This window comes from Parambassis ranga, chromosome 20 (genome assembly GCF_900634625.1).
Source record: "Parambassis ranga chromosome 20, fParRan2.1, whole genome shotgun sequence".
Classification (NCBI taxonomy): domain Eukaryota; kingdom Metazoa; phylum Chordata; class Actinopteri; family Ambassidae; genus Parambassis; species Parambassis ranga.
The window spans coordinates 18,351,062-18,375,062 of record NC_041040.1 but is presented as its reverse complement, the minus strand read 5'-3'; the positions used below and the strand labels follow the sequence as shown (position 1 = coordinate 18,375,062).

At 42.0% G+C, this 24,001-nt stretch overlaps 1 protein-coding gene across 4 annotated transcripts in view; it reads right to left on the bottom strand.

Moving 5' to 3' along the window:
* Positions 1 to 1,958: 1,958 nt before the first annotated feature.
* LOC114453038 (cadherin-18) overlaps positions 1,959 to 24,001 on the bottom strand; it is a 104,682-nt gene continuing 82,639 nt past the window's right edge. For all 4 annotated transcript variants that reach the window (XM_028432653.1, XM_028432652.1, XM_028432654.1 and 1 more), the window contains 4 exons: positions 22,727 to 22,848; positions 20,697 to 20,814; positions 11,238 to 11,489; positions 1,959 to 2,492 (listed from right to left, as the gene is read on the bottom strand). In XM_028432653.1, coding sequence (XP_028288454.1) covers positions 1,987 to 2,492; positions 11,238 to 11,489; positions 20,697 to 20,814; positions 22,727 to 22,848 — 998 coding nt within the window. In that variant the 3' untranslated portion in view covers positions 1,959 to 1,986. The remainder of the gene's footprint in view (positions 2,493 to 11,237; positions 11,490 to 20,696; positions 20,815 to 22,726; positions 22,849 to 24,001) is intronic.

Here is a 24,001-nt window from a genome sequence, read left to right as displayed (position 1 = left end):
TAATGAGCAAGAAGAGAAAAAAAAAGCCAAGGCAGAGAGACGTGATGTCACACGGTACAAGTGTGGGGTCTAAAATATTCATCGTTCCTTTTTCTTAAGATCCATTGTCAGCAGTTTCTAAAGCAGTGCCGAACACGAGCATGACAGGCAGGGCAGGCTTGGGTGGAAGGGAAAAAAAACACGGTTTCTGATGTTCTGGCTAGAGCACTTAGCGCACAGAGTTTTCTCCTACAAAGTAACATCATTTGGGGTTGAACTGCAGCTGATGACCCTGTTTCACACACAAAAAAACTTTATAGCACAAAATGAAAACAAATCGTGCACTTTTGGGGAGAGATTTGAACGGAGCTAATTTAATCGACAAAAAGATGCTGCTGTGGAAGTTTTCAAATGATGCGTGAGTGTTTTCGTTTCCTGGTTGTGAATGTGGAATTCCGTTTGGTATCCAAGTATCCCAAAGATGGCAGTTCCTCAGATCTCTACTTGAGGCACACCACACCATGACCTTTGTGTGTTTTGTTGTCTTTAACTTAACCGTTTAAATCATATTAATGCATGACACCTGTTTTCTTTGAATGAGGGTTTTGTAACAAATTAGCTTCACCTATTAGCAATTAGCCTAATTGAAAGTTAAGTCAATATTGCTAAAGCTTTTAGGAAACCTACCTTTATGATACTAATGGATGGGGACATTTTACCCCTTCTGATGTCACAAGGGGCTGCAAAATAAATGGCTCATATGATGACGAAAATATGATATTTGCTAAATCCACCAGACTGCTCTTTAGGAAACATACCTAAACCATCTCTATGAGTCAACTATAGCTTGAGGATACTGACTTCCCCCCTTTCTGATGTCACAAGGGGCTGCAAACTTCGATCATTCAAGATGAATAAGGAAGAAAAGAAGACACGCCTTTGTCTCATACTTTTGTGGGTCCTTAAACACACAGGTGAAATATAATTACGTTCACTGAAACAAAAAGTATATTTTACATAATATGACCCCTTTAAAGAAAAATCAAACTGTTACTTCAATACTTTCATACCGTTTTGTTCTGCGAAACGTCCCTAGAGTTTTATCACCACTTTCATCCTGCAGGGGAGTTCCATTTCCTTTGTGCATTGTCAGACAAAAAATATCAACAGCACACTTAAACAAGTTTAATACAGCATAAAAAAATTATACAGTGTGTACCCGTAAAAGCAGTCCCACTGCAGAAAAGCATCACGGATGAACAACTTAATGAACCGGCACAGAGAGACCAGCTGCTATTGAAGGCTTTTCAAACAGCTAATAAATTGGAAAGTTGACCATGAAGAGACTCCAGAGAAACTTGAGTGTGTACTTTTGTTTTGTGGTTGTAGAAAGAGAAAAGGAAATGCTTTTTTTTAAACGGATAAGGATTCAGATTCTGTATCACCTCGCCTTGAAAAGTTACATAATGACTGATTTGACTGAGCTTAAAAAACCTACATGAAATGAAGGCACGGTGCATATTGTAAGTTGATACATCTGGAGGTGTCATTGTTGCACATATGGCTGCCTCAGCACCTCATCCTCTGTGTGGTGAATCACCTCTGCGGAGGCCTCCCACCATCATAATCGCAAGCTGTGCTGAATCTCAGAGGGAAGAAAACAAAAGCACCTTTTTTCACATATCCACTCATATGGATTTCAGGACTTTATTGAGCATTAAAAAATATACACCAAGGAAAATATCATTTTCCTTTTTTTTGTCCCCCCCCCCCTCATATTTATGTTCTTCCAGCTCAAAATCTGATTTAATACTTCCAGATAATCGACCCATGACCCCAAAGCATCCAAATGAAAAAAAAGTCTTCATAGTTCAACAGTAGAAGTTGAGAACAGTTTAAAAGCATTTCTGTTTTGTATATCGTCTGCTGAAAATCGGAAAAAACGGATTTCAAACTGATTTGGTTTGAATTGGGGGGAGAGTCGGTTGAGGGGGGTTGAATCACCGACTAGGTCGTCACATCTGAATCTGCCTCTCCGTAGAGTTCTGCTAGTTTCTGGAACTCGGGTCCCCAGTCATCCAGATAGTTATAATCCTGCTCCGACTGTGTGCCGGGTGAGTCTAAAGGACTGATAGATCCTGTGGGTGAGCCCTGACCCTCGTAGGCATAGGTCTGGAGTGAGTCGTAAGGCGGCACGCTGGTGTCCATATCAGCCTCCACCAGTCTCTGCTTGATGAAATCATGCACGTCCATCTCGTCCAGCTCCACGGACGGGCTGCGACGGTTGCGGAGCGGGCTGCAATGTTTCCTTGCCTCTGGACGAACGTCCCGTCGGAACTTGAGTTCCTCTGCGGCGGCTGGGTTGCGCAAAGCGATGATGTCGAAGGCCTCGGTGTCCTCCTCACCACCGCCCTCATCATCGTAAGTCACCACGTTCTCCCGAATGTCCTCTTCGGAGATGATGAGGGGTTCTTTCTTGCTCCGCCTCAGTGTAATGAAGAGAACCACAATGGCTGCAAGACAAAACACAATTTGTATGAGGACACCAGAAATAAGATTAATAAAGGCTTTTTGTAAAAATTAAGATGTAATTCTGGAAAACAAAATTCATACAATAAATTGGATGTACACTACCGTTCTTGGAAATGTCTTTATTTTTTAAGAAAAGGTAACATTAAAGTAATCAGACATACAATCTAGACATTGTTAATATGGTAAATGAAAAGGCTGATTGTTAATGGAATATATACAAAGGTATACAGAAGCCCTTTTCCAGCAACTATCACTCCTATGTTCTAATGGTACATTGTGTTAGCTAATTGTGTTAAAAAGGCTAACTGATGATTAGAAAACTCCTGTGAAATTATATTAGCACAGCTGAACTGTGAAGATGATCAGAGAAGCTGTAGAACGGGCCTGGTGACCCCAAACTTTTGAACGGTAGTGTAGGACGTTGCCTATGGTGGCCTGGCCTTGAAATGGAAGACTAGACTTTGTAGACTTTGAAGAACTCCAGTGGAGGCCTGGACTTTGGTAACCTCAAAGGACACATGCTATGGAAGCTTGGCTTCCATAGCAAGACCCTGTCTTTGTAGACCTCGAAGGACATTACTTATTGTCGCCCACCCTCTGTAGCTTCTAGAGACACTTCCTACCGAGGCCTGGCCTTGGCAGACCTTGAAGGATGTTGCCTATGGAAGCCTGGTCTTTAAAGGAGGCAGCCTATGAAGGCCTGGAATCAGACAGCACAGTGTTGTTTAATGGCTTGGTCTAGTTTACTATGGATTTATGCATCTCCAGTTTGGCCACCGTCATTGATGCATCAAGCAAAGAAAATGCCTTGGGATCTATCTAATGTATGTACTGTAAGGCCGCATTTCTTGGCAGCATTTGTAAGAGCCTGCAGAATTTATGATTTTTTTTTTAATAGTGAAGTTATCTGTCTTCAAATAAAGCCATTAAAGGAAGAGACACAACTGTACTACTTAAAATGATTAGCCATGTGTTCATACCAAAACCAATCCCTGTGTGTGTGTGTGTCCCTGTGCTTCTTAATTTCATAGCTTCCGAAACACAAACATGTTTTGGTTACTAAACAGCAAATCAAGTGAACACAAGCTGATTTTTTTATTATCCGATTTTTTCCATCAGGACACTAAAACCGGCCAAGCGTTGAAGAGTTGTAAGTCAATAACACACATTAGCCACCATTAGCATTAAGGGCCTGATGACTTTTTTGAATGCTTGCTATTGAGATGATGAGAGTGTGTGCACATTAGGATCATCTGTGGAGCAAATTGAACCTCGCATTCAACCAAAATGCAATAAATCAAGAGAAGGTGGGGGAGCATATGGAGGACTGTCTCATGCAATAATCTTTAAGGTTTAGGTGAACGGACAGTAGGAAAGCAGCTGCGCACCATCAAAAGAAAATACAGCCTGATGCTGCAAAGACGTCTCGGCTGATAAGTAGCTTCCACCGTGAAATATCTTTTCCAACTGTTAATGAAGTCATGAAGTCAAGTAATATTTAATGACATGCTGCAGCAGCTTGGAACTTGTTCCAACAACTAATGAGAGTTCTGCTTCTTTGGGTTAATGATGACCTCTCACCAGGATGTTAACACTAACATTTATTTAATAAAATGGCATCAGCAAGGGAAGAACATTTTTTTTTTTAATTTTACGGCAGTGCAGTATCTAAGAGGAGTTCATTATCACTGACTCTCTTTGCAGACGTTAAAGCCAGAGAACAAATCAGTTTTAAGACACAAACTTCAGTGAAACTGTATCCAGAGGCTCATTGATATCAAGATGGCGCCGGGTACGGACGCCCTGGTGCTTTGGTGCGCTCTGTTTTGTTTGTTTTTGTGCACAAACTGTGTGTCTGCATGCTCTTACACCAGAGAAGAGCTCATGAACATCAGATCTACCATACCTGTGGACTTATCACCAGTTTTTTTAGCATCTGCTGCCGATTTACTACACGTTTTAGTTAAAAAGGTGAGACGCCGGCGCAGAGGGAAGAGAGCTGGTGCGCTGGTGCGCCTCCGGAGACGTGGGACGCGCACACCGTTACCTGGGATTTTTCTCTCTAACGTCCGCTCACTTAGCAACAAAATGGACGAGCTGACACTGTTGATGGGAAGGAACAGGGACTTTTCTTCATCTTGTGTGTTGTGCTTCACGGAGACCTGGCTTTGTGAACAGATACCGGACTGCGCGCTGCAGCTGGAGGGATTCCAACTCCTCCGAGCGGATCGCCACAGGGAACTCTCCGGTAAAACCAAAGGTGGAGGTGTCTGTTTCTATATCAACTTTGGTTGGTGTACTGATGTGACTGTGATCTCCCAGCACTGCTCTCCTGCTCTGGAATACTTATTCATTCACTGTAAGCCATTTTACTCTCCACGTGAGTTTGCTTCATTCATTCTGGCCGCTGTTTACATCTCGCCCGGTGCGGACGTGCACGAGGCTCAGCGTGCACTCGCGGATCAGATCCTGTGTTTGGAGCAAACATACCCGGACTCCTTAATTATTGTCCTTGGTGACTTTAATAAAGGAAACCTGAGCAAAGAACTCCCGAAGTACAAACAGCTGATCAAATGCCCGACCAGAGAGGAGAACACACTGGATCACTGTTACACCACAATAAGCGAGGCATATCGCGCAGTGCCCCGTGCTGCTCTTGGACTATCTGACCACGTGATGGTCCATCTGATTCCTGCGTACAGACAGAGGCTGAAGCTCTCCAAACCTGTGGTGAGGACATCTAAAAAGTGCCAACAGTCTGAACGAGTTCTACTGCCGCTTTGATGGACTATCAGCCAGCCCTGACACCTCTCCACACACCTCTCCACACCCCATCAACACGGACATCCACATCAAAGATACCCCATCAGAGTCCTCCTTGCCCCCCTCCTCCTCCCCCTCAGCTGCCCTCTCAATCCTGGAGGAGGATGTTAACAGGCTGTTCAGGAGACTGAACCCCCGCAAGGCTCCTGGACCTGATGGTGTGTCCCCCTCCTCCCTAAGACACTGTGCAGATGAGCTGACTCCAGTGCTCACAGACATCTTTAACACCTCTCTGGAGTCATGCCATGTGCCAGCCTGCTTCAAATCCTCCACCATTGTTCCAGTTCCCAAGAAACCAAGGATCACTGGTCTTAATGACTACAGACCTGTGGCACTGACGTCTGTAGTCATGAAGTCCTTTGAGCGCCTGGTACTGTCCCACCTCAAGACCATCACAGCCCCCCTCCTGGACCCCCTGCAGTTCGCCTACAGAGCTAACAGATCTGTGGACGATGCTGTCAACCTGGCTCTTCACTACATCCTGCAGCATCTGGACTCCCCGGGAACCTATGCTAGGATCCTGTTTGTGGACTTCAGCTCTGCTTTCAACACAATCAGCCCAGCTCTCCTCCAAGACAAGCTGTCCCTGCTGCATGTTCCAGACTCCATCTGCCGGTGGATCACTGACTTCCTGACAGACAGGAGACAGCATGTGAGGCTGGGGACGAATGTCTCGGAAACAAGGACCATCAGCACCGGTACCCCCCAAGGCTGTGTACTTTCCCCTCTGCTCTTCTCCCTGTACACCAACTGCTGCACCTCTAGCCACCAGACTGTCAAGCTGATTAAGTTTGCTGACGACACCACCCTCATTGGACTCATCTCAGATGGGGATGAGTCTGCCTACAGGATGGAGGTGGACCGTCTGGTGTCCTGGTGTGCTGACAACAACCTGGAGCTGAATGCCCAGAAGACAGTGGAGATGACAGTAGACTTTCGGAAAGTGCCAGCTCCATCACCCCCCCTCACCCTGACAGACACCTCCATCTCCACAGCGGACTCTTTCCGCTTCCTGGGTACCACCATCACCCAGGACCTCAAGTGGGAGCTCACCATCAGCTCCCTCATCAAAAAGGCCCAGCAGAGGATGTACTTCCTGCGGCAGCTGAGGAAACTCAAGGTGCCAGCCAGGATGATGGTTCAGTTCTACACGGCCATCATTGAGTCCATCCTCATCTCCTCCATCACAGTGTGGTACGCTGGGGCCACTGCCAGGGACAGGCACAGACTGCAGCGTGTTGTGCGCTCTGCTGAGAAGGTGATCGGCTGCAGCCTGCCATCTATCGAGGACCTGTACGTCTCCAGGACTCTGAGGCGTGCAGGTCGGATCACAGCTGACCCTTCTCACCCTGGACACGGACTCTTTGAGCCACTCCCCTCAGGCAGGAGGTTACGGTCCATTCGGACCGTAACCTCACGCCACAAGAACAGCTTCTTCCCCTCTGCTGTTGGACTGTTAAACTGTAATTAATGCACTGCTCTGCACTGTCTTCAGAAGGTCACTTTAGTATAGTCACTGCACAATGACGACTATTTGCACTGTTTACTCCATCTTGCACTACTTGCACACGAGTACCACCTCACCGACCCATGTGGTACCTGTTACATTATTACATTATTACACTGTTCCATTCGATCATATAAGGGTCTATGTTTACCATTTCATCTGCACAGTATTTTATGTTCTGTTCATTGTATGTCTGTTACGCCATGTCTGTCATGTAAATTTAGCCTTACTTTAGTTTATTAACTTAATTTTATCTTACTTTTTATCTTATTGCATGTTAATTGTTATATGTTCTTTGTATGCACCAATCACTAAGGCAAATTCCTAGTAATGTGAACCCCCTTCACTTACATGGCAATAAACATGATTCTGATTCTGATTCTGATTATGCTGCATTAGCAGAGAGGAGAGGGTTGGATCGGTGCTTCGATGTGAATTGTTAGGAGAATATTGCGATATAAATATTTATGACATCATACTGTAACTTTAAATGTCTTAATCGAAACAGGAATGCAGTTCTAAATCAGCCTCTCAAGATGAGACGGCACAAAACAGGAAGATGTTAATGTTGGATAAAGACGTATGGAACATATCATAGTCACATGCTACGAACAGACTATAAAGAAACCTAAACAAGGTTAAAACTCATTTTCTATGCCAGTAGACAAAGTAGGATGCATGCCAGGGACCACTAACACCAGACTATAAAGTAGCTTCAAAGACAATATTGCCTAACATATCCACGTATGTTTTGTGTATTTGGAGAATGCTTATGACTGGTTTCCCCACGGTATTCTGTCGGATGTTTCTGGGAATATTGTGGGACTGGGCCACTAATGGACAAAGCAGTTTGGAGAGTGGTTGGATGGGTGGATGTGTAGAGTCTGGATTATCACCATTTTGGCAGCTTCTCAGTTCAGCTACCTCTTCATCTGAACATAGAAAAAAGATGTGGAGTGCAGGTCTAGCTGAAGTGGGAGCAGTTGCAGTTACTGAAAGCAGTCTAATGCCCCTAAGTATGCAAAATTTAAAGTCCTAATATAATGAACAAGTCCATAAAGAGGATGTGCAACCAGAGTGTGGGTGTCAATCAGATTTTAGTCTTCAAACAACTACTGAACATAACATGCCAATAATCCTAGTAAACATCCGGTTTCATATTCTCAACTTGATGCAACAATGGATCCCTAAAATTGATTGAGGTGCAATATTTTATTGTAAACTGCAGCAAGATTAACTTCCAATTCTAGATTAAATAAACATCATTTAATAAGCACAAAGGACTCTTTAGGGCAAAAACAAGTCCAGAGGCAGATTCATCTTTCCTATTTTTTAAGTGTGCCTCCATGCTTGTGTGTTTTATTAAATTTGCTTGTATGTGATTTGTTCATTCAAACAACAACAACAAAATCATCACTCGGTGGACTAGCACAGCCTAAGTGAGGTTTGGGAGGAGGTGGTGGGAAAAAAAAATGCAGTGTTTGTCCCTTGGCTTGTTTAGAGCAACCAATTACACAATGCACCAACATTAGAGTGTGTGTGTGTGTGAGGTGACCAAAACTGAGCAGCATTTACTTGTTTGGTGTGTTTTCCTGCTAACTTTCTGTATCCACACTGTGAATGTAAGGAACTCACCATGCTGCAGGTCATGATCTACTTCCATTTGTATTATATTAGTTTCCACTATGCATAGCATATTGTATTACACTCCCTTACATTAATGCTCTCTCAGTCATTTCATATGCACAATACCGTGGCTGAGTACACCACTTACGGCGCTAGGCGCTAGTACTCCCGCCCAGATATATAGAGTGAATACATAAGAATGTGATGAAAGGAAATGGACGCATTATGTCTAATTTTAAAGGCAAATGAGTGAAGTAGTTATCAAAGTACCATATTTGCCGGACTATAGGTCACACCGGAGTATAAGTTGCACCAGCCAAAAAATGCGTGATGAAGAAAAAACATATATAAGTCACACCTGAGTATAGTAGTCGCATACCCAGCCAAAGAAAAAAAGTGTGACTTATAGTCCGGAAAATACGGTAATGACCTTTGTTGTCTGTAATACAAACGGAGTGCTGCAGGTTACCATTACAAACGGTGTTCCACAGGGTTCAATCTTGGGTCCTCTGTTAATATTACAGGCCATTAAATTTATCAGTCACCCTGACTTCACTTGTTGCTACAGTATTGGAATGATCATTAAATTATCATTATAAACATTTGTTCTGATAATACAAAGTCTGATTCTACTTTAAGCAGAAACAAAGAAAGTGAGAAAGTGTTAATAAATTTTTTTTGAATCCATTTCCTCATATAATTAGCGCTGTGATACTGTATGTTTCCTTTCAAAGTGAATTATTATTGTCCTTATGATTATGTTAAATTATTTGTGTAAAGGCTATTATCAGCACAGAGATGTTTTTTTTTATCCCTTCCTGGTTTGCTGCAGGCTTAATTAAGACGGCTTATTAGAGGGCATGTAGATAAAACATGGACATTTAAACAGGAAACAATCAGGCGCGGACGAATCCCTCAGACAAGCAGAAAACCAGGAGCAACAATAGAAAGTGATAACCCTGATGGGTCATTTGTCAAAACAGTGGGCTGTAGTTTTTGTCTTGTATGACTTCTAAGGTGTGTTCATTATCACGGCGTATTCATTTATTATCAATGAATATGCAAAACATTGGTTGATGTTTGTTTTTCAACCTTGAGGAAGACCATTTTAGACAACAGGGTGTTATTTTGGGATTTATTTGACAGCACTGAGTACCAGGACACAGTGCTTTTATTTTAAGCATCTGTTTTTAGTTTTTCTTTTATTATCTTTTAGGTAATTATTGTTCTTAAATTGATATTCCTTTTAACCTCTCAATACACTTTTCAGGACCACAGATTTTTCTATAACAACATTGATCCATATCTTACCTGGGTGGCAAGTGACAGGGCTTATCCCTTTATGACATCATAAGGGGCTGCAACACTAAATGTTTCATTTGTACACTTTTTCTCTTATATTATGGCTTAATGCACAGTGCTTACTCGTGAGAAAATATAAACTGCTGTCAATCGCTAGCTGTTAGCTAGCAGCTAATAGCTAGCTCGTTCACTCATTCAAGTGATGCTAACAGTGTACCGGTATCATGACTTAGGAGCAGTTTGCTGCCATGGCCCAAAAATTTTACATGATTTTCTGGTTTTATAATCTCTTATCTTTTAATGATAAAATGATAAGACATTATATGGACTACAATCTGATTTTTTTTTTTTTTTTGGTACTCCCTGAGACTCAGACTTCCTCAAAATACATAAAGCAGGTCTGATCAGGTCCTGTTTCTCTCTCTCTCTCTCTGTCCTGACGAGGATCTGCCCTGCACTGACGATTAGTGATTCAGCAAGTGTCTCTCACTCAGGCGTTGTCTCCAAACAGTGTTGACGGCCCTTTCTTCGCCTCAGCCAGAGACTTTGGCTAGGAGGAGGAAGAAAAGCCTATATGAATATGCATAACCTTCACGCGTTAATGTCCACAGACAATGGGGCGGGGTAGGTGGGGGTGAGGGTGGGGGTTGAAGAGGGAGTGAGGCTGTGTTTTTAGACACTTCTGACTGCTGCAGTTTGGTTTTGCAGATTAGAAAACTATCTGCGCCTCTCCTCATGCCTCAGCTGTGACACGAACTGAGATTGTTTACATCAGTGAATCTAATGGGCTCCATTTGATCTTTTTGCTTTGGATTACTTATTTTTTTCAGCACTTCCTGTGTTATCTTCTGATCTGACCTGCAACACCGACCGTCCAACTCTCCAAATTGACATCGACAGGATCATATTTGCGAGTTTATATATCTATATAATCATGCGCTGTCACTGCCGGTTGCCATGGTAACAAGCCATGCATCTTCATCGACATGTTTTCTGGGTACACGTCCTGTATATTTTCCGTGCTCTTTTGTATTCATGGCTTATCATCCAAGAATGGTATCTATGTTTGGCTGTCACCACATTCCTCCATGCATGTTCTCTGCTACTCTGGTCACAACGTGAGCAGATTGAATTTCCAGCTGTGTGATTTATGTCTTTTTTGGTCTGATTTTCTCAAAAGGTTCTGCTACAGTATTCCCTCAGTTGTGCGCACCTCCTCTCTGAGTCTTATTGACCCTGCCCTGTGTGCCTCCATCTTCCTCTTTCCACCCTCATTCCAGATTCTACCTGTGTCCTCACATGTCTATTCATCCCTCTGCCCTTGTCATATACCCTTTTCAAACCCTTCTACTCTTCCCCTGCACCTCTATGGTCCATCTCCTCTGTCCGTGGCCTCAGGATATTTGCCCTCGGGCCATCTTCCCACATCCTATCTGGCGTATCCCCGCAAGCGGCTGTCCCAACTCACCCAGCAGGATGACGATGCACAGCAGGATGGCGATCAGAGCTCCGGTGCTTAGACCCGCTGAGGAGAGGAACGCCTCCCCTTGGCACATTCTGATCCTGCCGTGGCGCTGGCACGGGCAAACCCGAAGGGTCAAGGTGCTGGTGCCGCTAAGCAACGGCTCCCCGCCATCCCACACCACGATTGGCAGCTCGTAAAGCTCCTGTGTCAGGTGGTTGAACCTCCGCCGCCTTGCAATGATGCTCGCCGTGCTGTCTGTGGGAGGAAAACAATGAATACGAAAAAAATAAACCAACCTGTTAAGAATAAATAGCAAATATAAATAAACCCAGGTCATTTTTCAGTACGGATGATTGTTCTTGCTTTTGAAATACAGTATCTCAAGCTGGTAGACCTCTTACTGTGTGCCAAGGCTAATTAATTTCAAAGGTGTTCATTTAGATTTTTTTTTATTTAATACGCTGCAAAATAGCAGTTCACCTTCGCCTCTGCAGAACACTCTTAATGGAACATGTTGTGTGGATAAACAGAAATGAAAAAAGGCTGAATTTGTAGTGATGTGTTGTTGCAGAAGGTCCTTCAGATATTGATGCATTCACTTCCACAATGGGCTGTACCACATCTTTTGTGTTTTGGCACAATGTGTACCATTAGTGCATAGACAGCTATATAATGAGGTATAATGCTCAATGTAATATTGGAGTGTATGGAGGCTGCCAGATGTCTGAAGAGGATTTAATGTAGGAGTATTAATTCATTAGGGCGATGCATCTAATTCTGCATCACAGACTGATCAACTGTCATCATACCTGTCATATTCTCCAGTCACAAAGTAAGTTAGCATGATGCAATTAAGCATATAAACATCCCTGTTGCATTGTTAAGTACAGTACATGGGCAGGGACAGCATTATAGGTAATACCAGTGAGCCACGCCTTATTGTCTAACAACCTGTTGTTGATACTAAAATATGCACCTGTTCACTCTACAAGTAAGTAAACAATAGCACGGCTAACATTTAGCATCAGCTATAATAACCATTTAGAAAATACCACTACTGCATGAAGACGGAGAAGAAGGAATGGAATCATAAATAATGATTTAGCAATTGCATGTGTTCCTATTTACCCACAATGCACTGCTTTAACGCATTGTATTATGGGATGCAGTGGGTAAGGTATTTTTTAATTCATACCACATAAGCTACTACACTCCATCCAAATCAGTAAATACTGCTAGTATACATTGGGCTGCAACCAAAGAGCATTGAGCTTATTCTTTGTGTCACCTGGCCTTACTTCCTGTTTTGTATTTTGTCATTTTGTTTCCCTTGTGCATCACGTTTTACTTGATTTTAGACTTCCCAGGATGAATAACTTCCTCACATGACTGACTGACCAGAAACACGCTGCATACAAAAATATATATTCACACAAATATTTGAAGCCGTGCACAAGGGCAACCTTTCCTCTTCCACCCAGTGAAAACACCTCCGTCGCTCTGTACTATCGAGCTGCTGCTCTGAGACCTCGCCTCCCACTCCAATCTCTGCTCCATCTATGAATAATTATAATGATCGACAGTTAGAATGACAACACGTACTTCAAGCTTTATTAAGTCAGACTCACAGTATCACCGTATCAGCAAGCAGATGGGTGGTTGTGGTGGTGGTGGTGAGGGAGGTTGAGGGAAAGAGAGAGAGAGAGAGAGGGGTGTGAGAGATGCAAATAACATGGAAGCGAGATGGGGAAGATGAGAGGAGACAGGGGTGGTGTTGCTGGTGGTGAATTGACGAGGAGTGTGTGTTAGATAGAGTGTGTGGTGAGGATGGCGGCAAAGAGAGACAAACAAGCTCCCTGTGTGTAAACGGCGTCACAGCCTCCCTTGTACAGACCACAACGAGGAAGTTTGCGTCAATTATGTCACGCTAATTCTACATTCAACCGCAGAGGAGAGAGCCGTGTGCTGATTAACGCCATCTGCAGCCACATCATTCACATAGGACTGCACCAGTTAGCCTAGCTGCTGGTGGCCACACATGAAAATATGCTCACACTTCAATGACAACTACTTAGAATCAGAACCTAAATATAAAGGCATTTCTCAAAACCCAAGCAGAGCAGTTTATCATACAGTATGACACACGTTGTACAGTCAATTCAAATGTCTCTGCATAACACATGAAGTATAATAAAAAATAGCAAGCCAAAAATAAATCAACAATAGACACATGCGACGCAACCACATCTCTGCAGACTTCACACTTGCCCACACGCACACTTAGCTGTATTCCTTGTGAACTTTGGTGGGAGTGTGTAGGTGCCGCCGATGGGATTTCGCACGAACTTTCTCTCCTAGTTGCAGTAAGAACATACAGATCAGGGTGCCACTATTTTAGGGAAGAATAATCATCTAGCGTATTCTTTATGGTGGATTTTTTTTTAATTTTGTACTTGCTGATGAGGATTATGGTGCATTCATGCAGACTGACTCTCTATTTCTCGAGGTCTGTTACTTTGGGGTGCTTTTTTTAACAACTCCTCACACATTAGTGTTAGTCTGTTGTCCCAACGGTGAATTTGTGCAGCGTTCTGGCTCCGCCGCTATTTTCTACAGTTTTCAGTACGACTCAAAAGTCCCACCGGAGTGTTTCAAAAGCGGAGTGCTTACAAGCGCTGCCTGTCCGGACCACAGACTAGAAAAAACTTTCATTGTATATAGAGTGTATGTGCTGAACTCCAGCCATTACATAAGTTTGAAACTTACTAGTTAGGGAACCTCCACCTCAAAGACAAAGGACACTCCTTTGAGGACAACAATGTTCACATTTTAGGAAAGGTGGTATGAAAGAGGAGTCAAGGAAGCATCTATGTTAAGCTGGAAAAACCTTCCCTTAACAGAGGCGGTGGCCTCAGACATCATCTTTCTACCACATACAATGCAGTGATTCCATCCATTCCCAGGAAGTTGAAGGGCTGTCAACCAGTCCCCCTCCGGCAGTTTCATAGTCGTTAGCCAGTCGTTAGACACACCTGGCCCAGGCAGCCAGAACATCACAGGTAAGTATGAAACATTTAGTGCTATTGTTTTTAAGTTTTACCCAGACCCACCCACTGAGGTCTGTAACCATATATAAACCATGTTTGCCCACCAAACTGAAAATTGGAACTGATGAAGTTGCTTGGATGAGCAGCGAAACGTCTTCAAGAAAACTCTACAAGTCCAGACGCCTTGCTTCAATCTTCCCTACGTATGATGACCTGGATGACTGAGAATCTTCATCAACACTAGTTAGGGAAGTGAAGCAGCCTCTGTGCACACAGCTGTTATCTTACAATGATATGATAATACATTTTTTTGTCTAACATCCACATGATAGCATCTGTACGGTGAATTTGGATTTTAATACACACAAGCCAGAGTCCACTTGTGGTGTTTTATTTTGAAACATCCAAAACTAAGACATCGTCACTCGTATGTAATTTGGGCACAAAAATTACTCGGTTACATTTAGGGTAGGTCTCTCACATTATTAAACATATTTCTCGAGGTGAATATTTCCTATCCGCAACCGACTTCTCCCCCATTTTCTTGTCTAGTGTGATTGTAAGTCCTGAATGCCAATAGCCACAAGAGGGTGGCAGAAACGTGAACACTGGTCATGTAACTCAACAAGAAAAATTAACCCCTTCTGATTTGTCTGATGAGAACTGGCTGGTCCTTTTAACATCATGGATGTAAAGAACAATGGTGCTGTAAAAAAAGAAATGAAAAAAGAAAAAAAATTTACATTTCATTTAAAATGATTGTGTATAAATCAAAATATTCTGCATTTTTCCAAGCAACTAGGAAGCATGGCGTAATTTGAAACAGCCGTCATATGATTTAAAAAAAAAAAAAAAAATAGGTTATAGTATTTTTTGGCTATTTACAGAGTTGAGTCTTCCCACCCTAAACAAGCTTCTCTTCTATTTCCTTAGGTGAAAGGAAGTATAAGATAAACTGATCAGTTCAAATTGGACAAACGGACCCCTTCCTACATGTATCTTGTTACCCAAAATGTTCACCATCACATGAATAAGTCGATTTTTCTATCTTTTTGGACACTACACAATTCAACTGCTGGCCAGTTTACAACACAACAACAACATTTCTGTGTTGATGTGGGATTATAGGCCAAAAAACAAAGCTTCATACTAATCCCAAATGTAGCAGACAGAATGAGGTAAATACATATTCTGTTACATAAACAGGCAGAATGTTGATAAAAGGCTTCCAACGCTAATATCAGTCTGTGTAGAAATAATAGGCCTTTCATGGAGAATAAACAACACATCAAAAGCTCCATCTCCTTTCAGAGAAGCATCTGCATTCAATAAGGATTAGCCTGACTCAGTGAGGCTTACCTTAACACAACAGGCCTGTTAGCAACAACAGAAAACAACCGCTGATGTATGGTATCGCAACATCATTGAATTTATTAGGGTTCTAACACATAACAATATCACCATTATGAAATTTAATTTTCTTTTAATTAAATAATAGGAGTTCTAATCAAATATTCCTACTGTCATTATGAGGCAGGCTGCTCTGCCCTCTACAGCATTCCCTCTGTTTCAGCCGATAAGCGCGCACAGGATGTTAGAAGTACAGCACCCATTGCAAGTGAATTGTGAATGACACAAAAGCTAATTAAACGTCCCAAACTATCAATGACTTGACGGAGGTTCCTTTAACACAGCTGATTAACTGTAACATTATAGGGTCTCTCTGTATGCACAGAGGAAGATGCCTTCAGAAATCGACTGATCTGTTTAAGTACGTGGGTTACTTGAGTATCATAGCTGCCGTTTAATTGCCTTTTTTTAGGAAGGAAATGTCATCACAATTTGACAGATAACAAGATCAAAGAGGCGTTCACGTTTCTCAGTCATTGTAACGTAGGAGTACGACCTGCACAGTTACTGCGTCGATGCACGTGCAAGACATCAGTGCACAAGGCTCAAAAAAAGACAAAGGAAGCAATTTCACTCCGATCAAAAGGGACCAAACATAACACTTAATCTGACACCACGCCGATCTATTCTAAAATGAGAACATGTCTCAAATACAAATATGCCAAAAATAAAGCATTTGCACTAACAACATTCTGTAAAAAACAAAAAATGCTTCCCGCGCCTAGCAAGGTATAACAGACTCATGTGCCACAAGCAGTTATGTATAGAAAATTCTGTGCGTTTTGCCTAATTTGCAGCCTTTAACTGTTAATGTGTAGAATATAGTAAAAAAAAAATAATATAAATTATTATTATATTGATTAATCTATAACAACTTAAACTCCTGTGTGGAAAAATATGACTGAACTGATTCCAGTTTATTTAATATTTTTGCAAAATCAATAGTCATTTATATCTCTCTGTTAAAACTGTCATAATGCACAATAGATATGAATGAAATGTCTCTACTCGTGGTAATTATTGACCTGTTAATTTGCAGTAAACAACCAGCTACAGTTATTTAACCAAAAAAGAGAAAGAAATTAAAACTGCTTAGACTTTACAGGGTAAAAATCCAGAATTATTATAATATGTGGATATAGATAGATACTTCATTGATCCATGAGGGGGAAATTCAGGACTGTTCAGCTGTTTGACTTATTAAACATATCACTGACAAAATCTGTCTTTCCTGCCACAGAAAATCAACTTAAATATGATCCACTGTAACTGCAGAGGAAAGGAGGTCAGCAGAGAGTTAGTCGTGTGAGTGACTGAGAGGGATTTTCGTCAGTTGCACAACAACAGAGGAGAGGTATTAGGCCTTAGCATGGAGCAGCTACCCACTGTTGGTCTGCTATACCGCCGCAATGAAAGAAGCTGCTTTTGAGTGTGAAGAGCTTACTTTAATTATCAAACACAGGAGTCAACAGTACGGTGTTTCTCTCTCTCTCTCTCACACACACACACACACTCACACAATCATTCCTGTCTACACTCCCAACACACTGTAGGAGGAGGAGGCTATATGATTTTTTTTTTAAGTTTAAGTGCGAATGCAGGATTCAATTGAGTGAAGCCATGTGAACTCCGAGTTGCAGCGGCTTAACATTTCAGAGGGAGGTTTATGCAGATGAGACAGAAATAAGTTCCTAGGTGGACGAGGAATTATGGAATCATTTGCAAAGCGGCTCGCAAATAGAAAGAGGAAGTATAAAATGCTGCATGTATAATGCTTTGGCCTGTACTTAAAAAAGAGCAACGCCATCTTTGTCCAACATTTTAGTGTGATCTTCAGACCGTTTAAAAACCGCTACTGGTGGAGCTACTTGTTGTGGTTTTGCACTGCAGCTGCTTCTCTTTCAACCAAACCAATATGTTACTTTGCAGCATCAAAAACAGGTTTTCTGGATCAAAAATAAGCTGTACTACAAGGGTCCCCTGTCCCTGCACTTCTATTTATTCAGCTAGCGTTCAGAGTGCAGTCTGGCATTGTTGCGTTTTGAGATGACGGCTGAACAGCGTGACTCACTGCCTTTAGAAACTGCTGTTGTTGATATAAAAAGAAGACCATCTGAAAATGTTTCTGTGAACTATCCATCTATCCTCCAAACTGGTTAGTCTACCAGGGGCACAGCAGGAACAAAGGGGGAGCGACTTTCTTGCAAGCTCCCCAGAGCTCCCTGTCTTACCTAGTAAAAATACAGGCTGTGGTGAAATAGAAGGAGAAGAATAGAAGAAGAGACTTGAGACTTGCTGCAATTTCACTTCTATTAATAATTCAAAAAATCCATGAAAACACAATTATTACTATGACAAAAACAAATGCTGTCAGAGGTTACCAATGAGAGACGTTATGAATATTCAGTAAGCGAGCTTTTGACAAAACATTATCAGGAGTTAAAGCTTCCAGTTTGTTTGAGTTGCGTTTGTTGCTTTGAGCCTGCAGCTGTTTTTTCCTAACTGCTTGAATCAAACAGCAGCAGGATCCACTGGCTCTATGTGCATCTCCAAAGAGAAAGAGAGAGAAAGAAGGGTGTTGCTTTTTACAGGTCTGGCACAGCAGCAGGACAAGAACTAATTAGACTGTATAAATGATCCCTGCCGCAATCAGGACAAACACTTCAGACAGATGAGACGTCACAAAGTCACACTTTATAAACTGCAGTCTGATCTCACCACACAGCATGGTCTTTGTCACAACTGTCGAGGCTAACAGAAGTAGAAATTTCGGCACTATCACTAAGATTCCTACCCGATCTTGGTGTGTAACCTTGTGGAAAAACTTTATTTGCCACACTTTTATCAGCCATTTTGTCACTGACTTGTTACCTAAATTTCAGAAACCTATTTAACTTTTCACCCTTCATATCCAAATCACTTTTTTTTCCTGCAACTTATCCCAAAAAGAGCAACTTCTCCACCATATCTCACATTAAAAACCCCTCTGTTTTCTCCAGACCCTGACAAATGACTAAAGAGGGAATAATTCTCTATTTCTATGTCTTAACACATAATCGGCCCGTCCCATATGGGATTAAATCACAGATCGAGTCTGAAACGAAAAAAAAAAAAAAACAAGAGCCCGTGGGACGGCATACTTAAGAGCTAAGACCAAAACAGAGAAGCAACATAAGTGAAACATTGTGAACAAAACAGTGTTATCAATCCTTCAAGATAGGAAAAGAGAGAAGGGCCGTTTTCAACGTTTCATTGGGAATCATTTCCTGCAGAGGATTTTAAAGGGTACTTTCTTCCCCTGCCTGGTTGGCCTTAGTGTGTCTAGAAGAATTTCTCCTCCACTCTAACCAAAAAAAAATGTAACTTTGGTATTATTCTCAATGATATAAAGTTAGCTGTTGTTGTCTTCTCCTCAAGTTGACGATCCGTTATCACAGCATATGGCAAATCAGCAAGCGATATCTGCATGTAGCCATGGAGTGTATTTGTATTCGGAGATTCCCAAGAGCTTGTTTCACAACATTTACGACATATTCACACCCACAAAGAGACACTAAAGTCAGCAGTCCTCAAACAGATGGGGTAGAAAGAGAATGTTGGAGAAAATTTTTTCATTCTTTTCGATACTGCTTTGCATTGTTATTACTAACGAAGTTAACAAGATGATTTTGAGTCTAAAGCTAAACCCAGCTGGCACTGCACTCTGAGGACAGCTGACGACATCAAGTGTCACCCTCCATATTTGTTCTCTGTTGCAGTTTCATCGTGTGAGATTTGTGGGATCATGAATGCAAGGTTTTCCAGCTTTAGTTTGGTGCTTCATGGCCTGTCGCAGTCGTCACATACTGTATGTTCTCACTCACTGTTGGGGTTTGCGGTACCATGGAGCGAACGTTTGGAGTACAGCTTCCTTCACCCGTCATCACAAACACACCCCAGTAAGCCTGTGGTGTGGTGCGTGAAAGCTGCGTGTTACCCTGTCTTGACAGCTGGAGTGTGTCCAAATTAGCGTGTTCATGGTTTGGTTAATTGTGCAACTGTTTTGCTTTGTTAATTAAACACTGTTCATGTCCCCACCTCTCACCTCTTTTTCACTCTTAATCTTCAGGTTGCTAACAGTTGTTTCACGTAATATTGACCTTGTCTTAGACAGTAGACAGTTTTGCCTTAAACACAATAAAAAAACCTAATGACCATTTGTCGACCCTCATCCTGTCTTTTCCACAGCCTTGAAATATCGACCCCTTTATTGCGTTCTCTTGGTAATGACGGGCTATCGCTTTGATACCTTTTGTGTCCTTCAGAGGGTGAAGTGTCTTTGGAGCAGTCCTGCAGTCGATCCGTGGCTTTTTTTGATTCATCTACCTCTCTTAGGAGCGGAGGTGGGCAAGGAGGTGAGTGATGTCTCTGAGTGTCACTTACACGAAGGCAGCAAAACGTGCCTCTGCACCTCAATGCAGCTGAAGTAGGCAAGGGATGGCTTGTGGTAGGAAGCAACTGGACCAAGGGCTAAATAGACTTATCTCCTATTATCACATTGATTTTTTTGTTATCTCGCTCTCTCTCTGGTGCTACCTTCTTCCTCTATGTTTTTTTCTTCTTCTTAGAGATTCACCAGGAGAGTGCAGTGAACTCCTCTACTCTACGGTGAGATCTTCTGGCGGAGAGATTTTTTTTTTTAATGATGGCAGACCAACCCAGGGCTAGGTATTCACCTGAGAGTGAGATGGTTACCATGGTAACCACATTGCACCAAAAAAATAATGCACAGGGGAGATGGAAGAAACGAGGGAGAGAGCGGATAATCCGTTTGACAACACTATGCACCAACATGCCAAACCTCTAATCCTGATGTTTCACGGAGACCTGATTCACTTTTTTTTTTTTTTTTTTTTTTTTAACCTCCATGGTACCAGTACAGATTATCGGATCTGGAAATGAGGATAGGTCCGTAGGCAGAAAACTCATAAGAAATGCAAGCAAACATATCGATCACTTTAATTACCTCCATTGTCCTTCAGGGTAAAGTTGGGATTAACCGGTAGCTGGCTGGGCAGAGCAAAAGAAAACCTCTGTCCGTTGGCGAAGTCGTCCTTATCCACCGCTGTGACAGTCTGGATCACCTGTTTTTCAGAAGACACAGGGCTAAATTACTCTCCTCGAGGGAACACATGCAACATTTAATTAGAATCACTCACTGTAATAGCACGCAGGACAAGAAGCTGGAGCATAATGTGTTGATTGTAATTGGTTGGAGTCAGGATTGTCACTCTGTTCCTTCCTTTTTACCTGGGTCTGGTCATTGAGAGCTGATGCCAGGGGGGGCGGATGAGGTAGCTGGCATCTTAACAATGACAGGGGTGCTCTCAGAGCAACCACACCGCCACTTTTGTCAGATTGCTACCCTTAATTGGTAAAACACACATGGCGAGAGGAAAGAGGCGTCCGCGGAGAGGGAAAAAAAGAATGACCTGATAGTCCCTGTCATCTTCAGAGTGAAATTTGGAGCATTGCTCAGCTCTCTTACTTCAAATGTTTTAATGTTGTCTTTTTCATGGCCAAACACCAATCCGCTGCCCCATGTCTGCTTTTAAACATCACAATAATAGGGTAGAAACCAGACATTAAACCTTTTTTCTCTGTACTTTAAACATGTACTAACCACACTGTCCCAAATATTATACCCTAGAAATACATCTGATAAAATGGGATGGTCCTTTTTTATCCAGGGTCTAGACTTTGACATGTCAGCCTAAACAATTTACATAATACTAATCTATTTATTATTATTTATTTACAGGAAGGGCCTCTACTTTCTGAGGCAGCTGAGGTCCTTCAACATCTGCAGGACGATGCTGAGGATGTTCTATGAGTCTGTGGTGGCCATTGCCATCAAGTACGCTGGTGTCTGCTGGGGCAGCAGTCTGAGGGTGAGGGACATCAACAGACTCAACAGACTCATCAGGAAGGCGGCCATGTTGTGGGAGAGGACCTGGACTCTAAAGACAATACTGGACTGTCCCTCTCACCAACTCCACAACGTGCTGACCAGCTACAGGAGCTCGTTCACCAACAGACTCCGACTCCCACGATGCACCACTCAGAGACACAGGAAGTCATTCCTGCCTGTCTCAGTCAAACTGTTGAACTCTATGAACTATAACAGTCACTCAGACACTGTACATTCATGATGCGAGTGTCCATCTGTAACAGACTATTTCAAAATGCAGGGCAACTGATTACTCATTACTCATGTGTTCTGTTTTAAATATAATGTAGAATTTTGCATATCAATTGCACTTCTCGCTCCATATACTATTGTCTTCTTCTGTCTTATCTGTTGCTTTTAACACTTAAGTATTATTAAACACCAGAAGCTGCATTAAAACGATTACATTTAATTTAATTTTATCCAATCAAAAAAAAGTTCCATAACTTTGAAGTTACGAAACAAACCGAAACATTAATGAGCCCTGTCTGTTCCTTCACATACATCACATACTGTCTTGTTAAAATGTATAGCAGAGCGCCAGTGTCTGACTGCAATAACTCATCCTTCTTTAATCCCCTAGGCCAAGAGGCCCGAGGCTACAATGTAGCCTTAATTCAAATTTAATACAAACTTTCATTCAAACTTCTTCTGCTCCAAACTATTAAAAAATGTATTTAGTTTTATGTCTTGCTGCTCTTTACTCCATCACTCCTCTGCAGAACCATCCCTTTCAGCCATTTTCCATGCCACTGATTGCTCTATATCTCAAAAACCTTCTTAATTTGAATGAATCAAAGACTACTGAGAGCAAATTGGAATGAGCTTCGATTTAAAGCTGTCATGCTTTGCTGCTGAGATACTCATTTTGAATGAGGGATGATTGAGCAGCTCCCTCTCTCTCTCTCTAGTGCCTTTCACAGTGAGCAACCCAAAACTGCTGGGAAACAATAAGTTCACTACAAAGGTGCAAGTAGAGAGCTTAATGGACAGATTTCAACACTTTGAGAACAAGAAAAAGGCAGTCTGGTCTCCCATGCGCTCACCTGTCCTGGCCTTGAGCTCTCACACACGATGACTTCCTCCTCCGTTCCTATTTCTGGTGGATTGTCGTTCATATCCAGGACCTGGACGGTGACTGGAACGTGGCTGAAAAGGCCGGGGTTGTCTACAGCAGAGAAAAAAAAAAGATGAAAGCCAAATGTGAACAAAGTGAAAACATTCTACGCTGCGATTTGAAACTGGGACGCACTGTGTTCTTCTTGTTTATGGGCAATGTCTTGAAGCTGTGCCACTGTAAAAGGGATCCAATGTTCCAAGAGGCAATTTTGCTTATTAAAGTTCATCTGTGGCTATTTTTTTTGTCTCAGCTAGTACTCTTGGTAAGGCATTATTTGCCTTTTCCACTGAATGAGCCACATATAACACATCTCTTTCTTCACATGTGGGGGAAAAAAAATAACATCCCAAAATCGGTCCAAAGTGCCTGAACCCTTTTTGGGTAGAGATGTGAGATAGGTGTCAGCCTGAAGATAATATTAGTCAGAATCACTCTTAACTGCAAATGGCATGTAGTAATAAAAGTTTGAACACAAAGAAGTTATTTTATTAAGACATGTGCTTGAAAACACATAAAATAAGACACAAATTCTATAAAGAACTACTCATAACATTAACATGCTGTTATTTTGCTTATGCTGTTCTTTTTGATGGAAGCCCATAAACCACGTTCATATTTCTTTCCTACATAATATGCCAATACACCAGCAGACTCTGCAGCTATAGGATGTAACCACACAGCAGTGGAAGCTCCTAATTTGTCAATCTATGCATCAATCAAAGTCCAAAGTGTGAGAAGACAGACACATTGTAAGAAGTTATATGAAGGAGGATTCATTTTAGAGCATTTCTATACCAGGCGATGTGTTTTGGGAAACATATTTGACTGAATTTGAATTCCTGGCATTTTGCTGAAAGCATTTGTTGAAAGATGTGTCTGTTGTATTTTACATTATAAGTCTATTGTATAGTTAGCATAAAAAATACAAGAATCAAGGCTTAAAAATGACATGCTGCATGCATGCATCTGTGTAGACTGCACTTTAATCCCGCCCTCTCTCCCCTTACATAAGAGTAGCTTTACTGTGCATCTTCCAGGTGTGAGGTATACAGTACAGAGAGAGTGTACCAGGAGTGTGCTTAGTCAGCAAATCCTTCCAGTCAATGTAAAAATAGTCACCCAGGTGCACGACTCTTATTTAAATTAATGATTCTAGAGTTTTACTTACTTTATCTTGCACACGTTAGGTGTTCTGTTTTAA